The sequence below is a fragment of the Bos indicus x Bos taurus genome, chromosome 8 (assembly GCF_003369695.1).
Source record: "Bos indicus x Bos taurus breed Angus x Brahman F1 hybrid chromosome 8, Bos_hybrid_MaternalHap_v2.0, whole genome shotgun sequence".
Taxonomy (NCBI): Eukaryota; Metazoa; Chordata; class Mammalia; order Artiodactyla; family Bovidae; genus Bos; species Bos indicus x Bos taurus.
Genome location: NC_040083.1, coordinates 24,702,482 through 24,714,705, shown reverse-complemented (window position 1 = coordinate 24,714,705; position 12,224 = coordinate 24,702,482). Strand labels below are relative to the sequence as shown.

The 12,224-nt window shown below is 37.4% G+C and overlaps 1 protein-coding gene across 2 annotated transcripts in view; it reads left to right on the top strand.

Moving 5' to 3' along the window:
- DENND4C (DENN domain containing 4C) overlaps nt 1–12,224 on the top strand; it is a 117,852-nt gene that overhangs the window by 74,352 nt on the left and 31,276 nt on the right. For both annotated transcript variants that reach the window (XM_027549161.1, XM_027549160.1), the window contains 3 exons: nt 3,685–3,795; nt 4,874–5,020; nt 9,699–10,852. In XM_027549161.1, the coding sequence (XP_027404962.1) occupies nt 3,685–3,795; nt 4,874–5,020; nt 9,699–10,852 (1,412 nt within the window). The remainder of the gene's footprint in view (nt 1–3,684; nt 3,796–4,873; nt 5,021–9,698; nt 10,853–12,224) is intronic.

The following is a 12,224-nucleotide window of genomic DNA, read 5'->3' as shown; positions in this document are numbered from 1 at the left end:
TTGTTAATTAGTATCTCAAGCTTTTCTTTATAAAGAACTCTGAGTCTTAATTCCTGTGCTTCATCTGATGAACTTGTCTCAATGACTGAAGTTTCCTTTTCTCTGCTCTTTGTTGCTCTGCTTTATGCTCTGTGCTGTTTCTGGGTGCTGCATTTGTCCTTGGCTGTTATGGTGTGGGGTGCAGACAGACTTGTATGACGTGAAGCTATGGATACACGTGTGCATTAATTCTACCCTTGAATGTTAACCACTTCAGGTAATTTCCCATTTATTAGGTTAAACTTTGCTGACATGCATGGGTGGGGGAAAGGCCTTTGGTTTTAAGTACCTTTACAAGTAGAAAACAATTTCAGTTTTCTTGGCTTTTTCTTCTGTATAATCATATATGTACTACTGAAAATGCCCAAGTAACTTTATGATTAACTTGCAAAGCATATTTGTTATCTTATTTGAAAATATGCTATGCCTGTCTACAATTCTTATTTTGAGGGTGATTTGTAGTATCATTGTGTCAAATAGTTTTATGGGCATTAAAGATTTCAGTATTCTAGCTGTTGAGGTAGGTTTTGGTTGCTAAAACTAATCTGCTGATTCTTGTGCTAGAAACTACCCCCATGATTACAGAAGCAGGTATAAGTTGGTGAAAATCAACATAAAACTATAAGTTACAATCCTGTTTGTAAATTAAATTTCTTTCAACATGTAGGAATTTTCACTAGACTTTAATTTGAAAACCACCTTATTTTATTTTCCCGTATATTTTTTCCTAGTACTTACAGAATAAACTGATTTCATTTGTGAAAAACCAAGAAAATAATTTGTGGTATGAAAACATTTTACCACTTACAATAATAATTATTATTATAGTAAGCACTCTCCTTCTCTCTCTAGATTATTAAGTTGGTCTCCTTTAAGGGGAAAAAAAAGATCTAGTAATACTGGGAAACTGCATGAAGATTCTGTATTCCCCAGTTGGGGAAGAAACTTCAGATCCCTATTTCATATATTTCTTTTCAGTTACATTTCAAATGACTGAAGCTCTAGTATTGAATTTACCATGATTATGTCTCTGTAGAGTTTCTGGTGATGTCATCTGATACTTTTGGAAACCGCCAGCCCAGATGCTTAAGTTACTCTTTTCATGAAGGATTATCTCATAGAATCTTTCCATTTGGTACCTGATACTGAGTCAGTTAGCTTATTGAAGGCATATCTGAGTTTAATCAGTTTACTCAGTTCCCAGTCCAGTGTCCGTTTCATGGCACCATAATGTTTTACCAGACTTTCTGAGGGCCAATAAGAAAATGACTGAACGTAGTCATTGTTAATAGCAGTATTTTTCATAAAATTTTTTTTAAAAATTGAAGTACAGTAGACTTATAATATTGTGTTAATTTCAGATGTACAATGATTTAGTTATATATATATATTCTTTTTCAGATTCTTTTCCCTTATAGGTTATTAAAAAATATTGAGCATAGTTCCCTGTGCTATTCAGTGGGTCCTTGTTGGTGATCTAAATAGCAAGTTTTTTGTTTGATTGTTTTGTTATTGGCAAACCCATAGTTTCAATGGCACTTTAAAGAGTGACAGAAAGTGAAAAAAATAAAAAGTTGTAGACAGTGGAAGTCACTATATTTTTTGTTTTATGTGTTTTTCATTGACATCCTTGATAATGTTTCCCTAGGAACTTGCCTTTATTTCCTTAAAATGATGGAACATTGAAGCCAAAGTAGACTTTTAAAAAACTATTTTGAAATCATTTTAAGCTTATTAAATGTTTCAAGAGTACTACCAGAAACTCTTGAATAACTTTTATCTAGCTTCATTCACTTTTAGGTTAACACATTTATCATTTTCTTTCTATATGCATACACACATTTTTCCCCATTATGTGAGAGCAGATTGCATACATCTTGCCCTCTTACCTCTTAATATTGCAGTTGTGTTTGCTCTGACAGGACTGCAGTGTGGTTTACTGACTCAGGGAAACATTGTATACCACTTTAATGTAGAGTTGTTATCCCAGTGTGGTCATTTGTAACCTCCTTTATGGTACTTAACTCCTTCTCTTTAGTCACCTTCAACCAGCATAGTTCCTCACTGTTTCTTTGTCTTTCATGACCTTGACCTTTTTGAAGAGTAAATCAAGTTATTTTGTGAAACGCTGCCAAATTTGAGTTTGTTTGATGTTTGCCTGTGATTAAATTAGATTATGCACCCATGGCTCTTCTACAGAAATACAGAAATGCTGTTATAGCCTTCTGAGACGGTCACATCTCAGAGGCCACAGTTCTGTCTGTTCCTCATTGGTGGTGTTGATTTTGGTTACTTGGTGTCAGTGTTTGGTTTCTGTTAGTTACTATTAGCCCTCCTGCAGATAATAAGCCACTTGTGAAGAGATACTCTGAGACTATGCAAGAATATCTGCTTTTTCATTACACTTCCCCTTTTAAGTTTAGCATCCATTGATGATTCTTGCCTGGACCAGTCTTTACTGCTGTGATGGTTGTAAGGTGGTGGATGTCCTTTAGAAATGTCCTCTCGTGTCTTTGAGCACTTGCTTTCTTACATAACAAAGTGTTCCTAGCTCATTCTTGTACCTTCCCTGCCTGAGCTCTGGAATCAGCCATTTCTTCAAGGATCTCAGCTTCCTTTTAATGGGCAATAGATTTTAGAAACCAAGATCTGGGCCCTAGATATGCTTACTCCCTCCAGGGTGGTGGTCTAGACTTTTTCAGCAGAGCTAGAAAATTTTTTATATTATTTTAGAAATACTTCTAATTCCAACTCAGTTACACAAGTTTTTCTTTGCCTTTCTGCATGTCATTTTTTTTTTCTTTTGTAAGAAATCTCTCTTCTTCCATAGTAAGAATCTTTGTTCCCAACATCATCACATTTACTCAATTGCTCAGTCTTCTGGTACACATAATATTGTTTCAGCACTGCTACACACATTTCCCTGTGAGGAACAAACTGAAGGAGTTCAGAATTTGACTAGTATCCCTCAGGCTTAGGGTGTATACTCAAAATAATGTATTAGAAGTTACTTGGATTAGTCCTCTCCCATCCTTTAAGTGTGGTTATGTTGCACATAAACAATTGATTTCTTTTGTTTCTGTGCACATTCAGTTTTAGTTGCACCCCCACCCGCAGTTTTGCTGATTTAATTTTTGAATATGTAGGAATTATGTTTCCAAAAATAAAAAAGCAATATGATAACCGTAGTTAGAGCAGTTTCTTCTCTATCCCTTCCATCCTGTTTTCCCCTCACCTTTTGTTGGTGACCAGTTTTATTGTTTTATGGCTTATTATTCTTGCATTTCTTTTTGCAGAAGTAAGCAGGTGTATGTTTTATTTCCACTTCTGTCTTAACACAAAAGGTAGCATTTTATAAATACACTCCAAAAGAAACTTTCAAAGCATCCAAATCTACTAATTTATACATGAGGAAATTAAGATGCATTGCTTTCAAGTATGTAATGGTTTTTAGTTTTGAAATTCCTTTCTGCTGTTCTTTGCTTCTTATCTTTGTTGTAAAATGTTTTGTGTGCTTTGTGAGCTTTCGTCTCTTCTTTCTTTTTAGAAGTTGAATTGCATAAGTTGGTGGAATTTCCTTTTGACATTTTATAGTTGGACTATAAATATATGAAAACATATGTCAGCCTTTATTCTTTTTAACAGGTGGTCAGTCTGACCAAGGCTATGGGTCTAAGGATGAACTTTTAAAGGATGATGCAGAAATTCATGTGCCTGAAGAACAAATATCAGGAGACTTAATAACTAAAACAGAAGGTTAAGTACTGATATTTACTTAGCTTTACTTAGTGAGTTACCTCTATTATTTAAAAGTCTTATTTGATAATTTTGGTGATAATGTTCAGAATATTATGTACTGTTATCTATGGGTTTCCCAGGTGGCGCTAGTGGTAAAGAACCTGCCTGCCAACGCAGGAGACCAAGAGAAGCACATTCGATCTCTGGGTCAGGAAGATCCCCTGGGAGAAGGGCATGGCAACCCATTCCAATATTCTTGCCTGGAGAATTGCATGGACAAAGGACCCTGGCGGGCTGCAGTCCATAGCGTTGCACTGAGTTGGACATGACTGAAATGACTTAGCACAAACTCTCTGTCATATATGATAGATTTTTGGTAGTCTCTGAATTTTAGAATTTAAAAGATTTTTAGAGACTCTGTAGGTCAGCCCTCAGTTTTGTAGGAAAGTGCAACCCATCGTGGTATTCATTTGCCAGTGTAAAGTAACTATTTCGTGACAGAACCAGGACTAAACTTTGAGTCATCAAACTTGTATTCCAGTGTACCTTTTATTTTAAAATGCTCTTTCACTAGAAGTCCTTCAGTTATCTAAGTTGACATTTTTCATTTGTAAGTTCCAATATAGTCTGTAGTTTTTCTTCTTTTAGGGTACTCACTGAGATAGAAATGTTTTCTAGTAATCACTTTAAGAAAATATGGAGGACTATTTGGCTTTATGATAACACGATGTTCTTCTTGTCCTCTTACACAAAAGTTCCCTTTCTTTAATGGTGTCACTTATTTTATGCTCCAGAATTATACAGAAGCAAGCCCCTCTCCTACTTGAGAAGTGATGAGGAATGTGACGAAAGGCCAGTCTTAATTGATTCACTCAGGAATGCTCAAGTTAGAATTATGAATGCTAAAATAAAGCATTTATTTCAGTCAATACTGGCAACATTTATGGCATAAAATAAATCAGAATAAATCAGTAATAAAATAATCATGTATTCATCTCCACATAGAAAAAAATGTCCATAAGATATATTTTAAAGTACTGTTTCTGTTCAGTACTGGTGAAAATAGGAATGATAATGTCCAAATATTTTTTCCCAGAGGTGTGCAATGTCTCTGCTGTTGTGGCCAAACATTCTCAACCTAGTGCAGAGTCCCAGAGTCCCGCTGAACCTCCTGCGTGGGGCAGCAGTATTGTGAAAGTTCCATCTGGTATATTTGATATCAACGGCAGAAAAAGTAGCACTGGTAAGTGTTTGCATTTAAGTTATTAAGTAATTTTCTTTTAATTAATTTATTATCTTTTTGCTGCACTGGGTCTTTGTTGCTACATGCAGACTTTCTCTAGTTGTGGCGAGCTGGACACTACTCTCTGGTTGTACGCAGGCTTCTTATTGTTGCAGCTTCTCTTGCTGCTAAGAGCAGGCTCTAGGATGCGGGCCTCAGTGGTTGCAGCACATGGGCTCAGTAGTTGCACCTCCTGGGCTCTAAAGTGTGGGCTCAGTAGTTGCAGTACCTGGACTTAGTTGCCCCTCGGCATGTGGGATCTTCCCGGACCAGGTATCGAACCCATGTCTCCTGCATTGCAAGGCAGATTCTTAACCACTGAACCACCAGGGAAGTCCAGCACTTTTGTTATTAAGTGTTTAAAACATACTTCTGTAGGTCCATGTGTGTCTTTAGTGACATTATAAATTGCTAGCTTAATTGTAATGAACATGCTCAAGGGTCAAAAGTAATAAGCTGAATCCTATAAATGGGCTAAAGAAGAAATTAAAATAGTTATTTAAAAATACTTCATTTTTAAAAGGAAGAGTATTAAATGTGTTTAGATGTTATTTGGAAACCTTTTTTTAAAAAATAAGACTGCATTCATGTATTGTGTAATTTTTTAAATTTTTCTTCATTTATGGCTGCACTGGGTCTTCATTGCTGTGTGCAGCCTTTCTCCAGTTGTGGTGAGCCAAAGCTGCTCTCCACTTGTGATGTGTGGGCATCTTCTTGTAGCAGCTTCTCTTGTTGCAGAGTCTTCTGTAGGACTCATAGGCTTTCAAACACGGGTTCAGTAGTGATGCATGAATTTGGTTGCTCTGCAGTATGTGGGATCTTCTCAGACCAGATATCAAATCTGTTCTCCTGCTTTGGCAGGTGAATTCTTAACCCTGGACTACCGGGGAAGTCCTGGAATACTTTTCTTACTGTTGTGCCTGTTCTGAGTTCTGTCCTCCTTTCTTATGGTTGATAATGAGAGACGAACTGTAGGATAGGCCTCATACTTATCCTGAACACAGAGGCAATTATGTGGTCAGATTCCAAAGGGCTTGTGTGTAGCAGGGTAATTCCTATACCTGAAAGGATACAGAAGAAAAAGATTCATATCACTTAGATTCTACACAAAAATACCAGCGGGTCTTTAATTTTTGTCCAATTATTATAGGTACCCTGAGCGACTTCTTATTTATGATTAAGTCATACAGTCACAGTGTTAGTTGCTTAGTTGTGTCCAACTCTTTGCAATCACATGGACTGTAGCCCACCAGGCTCCTCTGTCCCTGGAGTTCTCCAGGCAAGAGTATTGGAGTTGGTTGCCACTCCGTTCTCCAGGGGATCAGTATTTGTAATAAGTAACTCTATGGCATGTAATTCCCATAAATTTACTACTTTCAATTATGTTGTGGCCCTCCCAAATACCCGTAAGACAAACATTTAAGTGTATGATTTTAAAAGACAATGAGATTGGCCTGTGTTATTTGCGCTTGGCACCCCCCTCCAGTATTCTTGCCTGGAAAATCCCATGGACGGAGGAGCCTGGTAGACTGCAGTCCATGGGTCGCTAGGAGTCGGACATGACTGAGCGACTTCACTTTCACTTTTCACTTTCATGCATTGGAGAAGGAAATGGCAGGCCACTCCAGTGTTCTTGCCTGGAGAATCCCAGGGACGGGGAGCCTGGTAGGCTGCCGTCTATGAGATCGCACAGAGTTGGACACGACTAAAGTGACTTAGCAGCAGCAGCAGCAGCATAGTAGCTACAGTTCACTTCCCTAAGTCAATTGTCTTATCTGTAAGTATATCTGTTTGTGACTTCATAGAAGTTAATTTGCTTAGCTTTTTAACGTGGAAATACTTCTCATTCCTAAAGTTTTTTTGTTTTTTTTTTTATTGTGATACCAATTTCCTTTATTTTGCAGGGGGTGAGGGCTTTTGTTCAAGAGGTGGAGCTAAATGTGTTTTTGAAAAAGTAACTGATATATCCTTAATCCTATTTTCCCAGCGTATTGATAGCAGATTAAAAAGAAAAAGGAGGGCAGAGTTTTCATCATCAAATGTTTAGAATCTTCTCAGAATATTGAAATGGACATAGTTCGGGGACTGGTGTGTTTTTTTTCTCTTTTTATTGATCTTATTTCCATGTTACATTTTGATGTAGAAAAAGAGTTACTCTATTAAGAAAGGAGGAAATGGAATGAGGCTTTTGCCAGTATGTCAAACATTTTAATTTATTTTAAATATGTCAAACATATTTTAACATATTTTAAGTCAAAATCAATTTAAAATTGAACAAAATGTGCCTCTAAACTCCTAGAAATAAGAACCAGTAAATTTGCAAATATCTTTTCTAAAATATTGGTAAAAGTTTTTTGAAGTAGGTACAAACTTCAGAGTTACAAAACAGGCTGATTTAATTCCCCTAAAAGCTTTAAAAAATATCTCTAAATGCTTATTATTAGTCCTCTTTAGTTGGTTGATTATGATTATTAGATACCAATTTGGAATATTAAAAAGAATCTTTAAATCAATTTGAAAGATGAAAAAAAAAGACTTTATCAAAAACAACTTTTGCCCCAAACTCTAAGGTTTTTAAAAAACCAATGAGAATCCTAAATATGAATGCTTAGACTTAAGTTCTGCTAATCCCAGTGAGTCAGTGGTAAAGAATCCATGTGCAATGCAGGAGACCCTGGTTTGATCCCTGGGTGGGGAAGATCCCCTGGAGGAGGGCATGCTGCCTAGAGAATCCCATGAACAGAAGAGCCTGGCGGGGCTACAGTTCATAGGGTCGCACATGACTGAAGCGACTCAGCATGCACGCAGTGATGCAGCTAGAGATAGTTTTTGGTTTTGGCGTGGAAAAAATTGCATGGTAGCAAGGAGTTAATGACTGCCTGCATCTCCTAAAAGCTGGGGGAGGTTCCTATAGACACTTGATAAAACATGATTGATCTCTGTGAAGGCTGAGATTATGTCTGTTTTATTCTCCATTGTATTAGCACTTCATGTAGTGGGTGCTAGTAGGTATTCAGATACTTGTTGAAGGAATAAACTTAACAGAAAAAAATTTGGCTATTCAGATTTTATTAGGCTTCTTATCATTTGCTGATTCTAAGCACTCCATTCTAGATCTTTTTATTCAGTACTTTGGAGAAGTAAGACTTTGGCTATAGCAAATACATAATCTATGACTATGAATTTGCTTTGTGCAAAGTAGATTTCTGGTAAATACTTGTTGAATTAGATAGAAGGTATTATTGAATTAGATAGAAGAGATTATTTCTTTTTCTGTCTGTTTAGCTGCTAAATCGTGTCTAACTCTGTGACCCCATGGACTGTGGTGTGCCAGGCTTCCCTGTCCTTCACTGTCTCCTGGAATTTACTCAGACTCAAGTCCATTGAGTCGGTGATGCCATCTAATCATCTCACCCTCTATCACCCCTTCCTTCTCCTGCCCTCAGTCTCTCCCAGCATCAGGATCTTTTCCAGTCAGTCAGCTCTTCTCATCAGGTAGCCAAAGTATTGGAGCTTCAGCTTCAGCCTCAGTCCTTCCAATGAATATTCAGGGTAGATTTCTTTGCTATCCAAGGGATTCTTGGTTTGATCTCTTTGCTATCCAAGGGATTCTCAAGAAAATTCTCCAGCACCACAATTAGAAAGCATCAATTCCTTGGCATTCAGCCTTCCTTATGGTTCATCTCTCATATCTGTACATGACTACTGGAAATAGTTTGCTTTGATTATATGGCTTTGACTATATGGATCTTTGTTGGCAAAGTGATGTCTCTGCTTTTTAATATGCTGTCTAGGTTTGTCATAGCTTTTCTTCCAAAGAGCAGACGTTTTTTAATTTTGTGGCTGCAGTCACCATCCGCAGTGATTTTGGAGCCCAAGAAAATAAAGTCTGTCACTATTTCCATTGTTTCTCCATCTATTTGCCATGAAATGATGGGACCAGATGCCGTGATCTTTGTTTTTGAATGTTGAGTTTTAAGCCAGCTTTTTCACTCTCCTCTTTCATCCTCATTAAGAGGCGCTTTAGTTCCTCTTCACTTTCTGCCATTCAAGTGGTATCATCTGCATACCTAAAGTTGTTGGTATTTCTCCTGGCAGTCTTGATTCCAGCTTGTGATTCATCCATCCTGGCATTTCGCATGATGTACTTTGCATGTAAGTTAAATAAGCAGGGTGACCTTTCCCAACTTTGAACCATTCCTTTGTTCCATGTCTGATTCTAACAGTTGATTCTTGACCTGCATACAGCTCTGCTGTTTCTTTTTAGGTCTGCTATTTAACACAATGTATTTCTTAAGTTGAATGTAAGACTCTTAAAATATAAAACATGTTTATAGATTATATTTATTAATAGGTATCATATCTGTCAGTGAACAATACAGGTTTCTACAGTATATATTGCATGATCTTTTCTTAAAATGTGTATGTATATGCATAGAGGATACAAGACATACTAGACATTAAAATGTTCTTAAGACACAGGGTTAAGCAGTGTTTTGGGACTTTTTCTGTATACCATCTAACCCTTCTGAATCTTTTACTCTATGTCTCACTTTCAAAAATCAGAAAAAACCATTTTTTTAATAAAAGTTATATCAGAAAATAGATGTATTTTTAAAATTGTACTTTCTCTTTTTAGGTAGTACATCAAGTGTATTATTTTCTAGTCAAGATCCAGTTGAAGATGCTGTCTTTGGTGAAGTTATTAATCTCAAGAAGAATGGTGACAGAGGAGAAAAAAGACAAAAGCATTTTCCAGAGAGAAGCTGTAGTTTTAGTTCTGAAAGTCGAGCAGGAATGTTACTTAAGAAGAGCAGTTTGGATTTGAATTCAAGTGAAGTAGCTATCATGATGGGAGCAGACGCCAAGATTCTCACAGCACTGACAAGTCCTAAGGCTTCTCCACTCCATAATGCAAGAGCCCACAGCTTTGGGAGTATTAGCTGCCATCCCTCTGACACTAGGACTCGCGCGTCTGAAAGCACTTGGGATTCGGAGCACCGACTGTCGGTGTTAGAGATGCTTGAGGAGAGCCAAGAGTTGATCGAACCTGGGGTTGATGAAAATGTAGCTAAAGCTGCTATGACAAAGGACACATGTGACAGTCTACAAAATGATAGTAATCAGTCCAGAGACTCGAAAGCAGGTTCCAGAGATCTAGCAAATAAGAGAAATAGCTTGTATGGTGTTGCTAAAGCTGTTGAGAGGGAAGATGTTGAAACTGGACTAGATCCTTTGTCTCTTTTAGCCACTGAATGTATAGGAGAAAAAACTGATTCAGAAGAGAAGCTGTTTTCTCCAGTTATTGCACGTAATCTGGCTGATGAAATTGAAAGCTATATGAATCTAAAGAGTCCCTTAGGTAGCAAGTCTCCTAGTATGGAACTCCATGGAGAGGGAAGCAGAGAGTCTGGTGCTACCAGTACATTTATTCACTCTTTAGAGAGGAGATCAAGCCTACCTTTAGATCATGGTCCACCAGCACAGGAGAGTCCTGGAAGTGAAAAGGGCTCCCCTGCAGTGTCCAGGTCTAAAACTTCTACGGGGCATCTCAAGCAACAGACTCCCTCCAGAAGTCCTAAGGAACGTTCAACTTCTTTATCAGCACTGGTCCGTTCTTCACCACACGGCTCATTGGGTTCTGTGGTAAATTCTTTGTCAGGGCTAAAGCTGGACAATATCCTCTCAGGACCCAAGATGGATGTGCTAAAATCTGGTATGAAACAAGCAGCAACAGTAGCCAGTAAGATGTGGGTGGCTGTAGCGTCTGCCTACAACTACTCGGATGACGAGGTGAGAGTGTTGTATGTGTGTCATCTGCCTGATGTTGCAATGTTTAGAGTATTTTTTTAATATATGAATTAACTATTTAGATTTTTCTGGTAATTTTGTTTTTTAATATCTTAAAACATGCATATCCCACTTCTTTCTTGAAATGACTTAAGTATACATGTAAGGAATTTAATCATGAAGAAATAGAATATCAGGACTAATTTATAATTCCACAGCTCAGTCTAAACTAACACATTGTCTATTTAGTTGAAAGAATTAATGATTAATGTTTGATCTAATAATAATGCCATGTTGTATTTGCATATCACTTCACTTTTTTCAAATGGAGGATAATTGCTTTATAATGTTGTGGTGGTCTCTTGTGTGCATCATTGTGAGTCATTGTGTTTTTTTATATATATATTTGGGCTTCCCTGATAACTCAATTGGCAAAGAATCTGCCTGCAATGCAGGAGAGCCCAGTTCGATTCCTGGGTTGGGAAGATCCACTGGAGGAGGGATAGGCTACCTACTCCAGTATTCTTGGGCTTCCTTTATGGCTCAGCTGGTAGACAACCGCCTGCAATGCAGAAGACCTGGGTTCGATCCCTGGGTTGGGAAGATCTCCTGAAGAAGGGAAAGGCTACCCACTCCAGTCTTCTGGCCTGGAGAATTCCCTGGACTACATGCAGTCCATGGGGTTGCAAAGAGTTGGACATGACTGAGTGACTTTCACTTCAAATATATATGTGTATGTATATATATAGCTAGCAAGAAGCTGCTAGATGACACAGGGATCCCAGCCTGGCAATTTAGGACAACCTAGAAGTGTGGACAGGAGTGGGGGGAGGGTCAAGATGAATGGGATATATATTTAGTTACATATACTATATATAAGTTATATATATAATTATATAATTTATATAAAATATGTATGTTATATATTTATATATAAATTTTACATATTTATACATTATATATATATCTCCCTTCCATCTTGAGCCTCCCCCAGCTCTCCGCCACACCTCTGGGTTGTCACAGAGTTCCAGGCCAGCTCCCTATGTCATTTAGCAGCTTCCGGCTAGTTACACTTTACACGTGAGAGTGTATATATGTCAGTGCTACTTTCTCAATTTGTCCTACCCTCTCCTTCCCCTACTGTGTCCACCAGTCTGTTCTACATATGTCACTTCACTTTTTAAATAACTTTAACCTCTCTTATTTCTTTAAGATACATAAGTCACTCTACAACTCAATTTATAGATTTCATACTGCATAAGTAAAGCTGCTAACTTTTTGTTGAAGTTAAGTTGATTTTACAATACTGTATTAGTTGATTTTATAATACTGTATTAGTTTTAAGTGTACAGCATAGTACACATTATATTCTGTT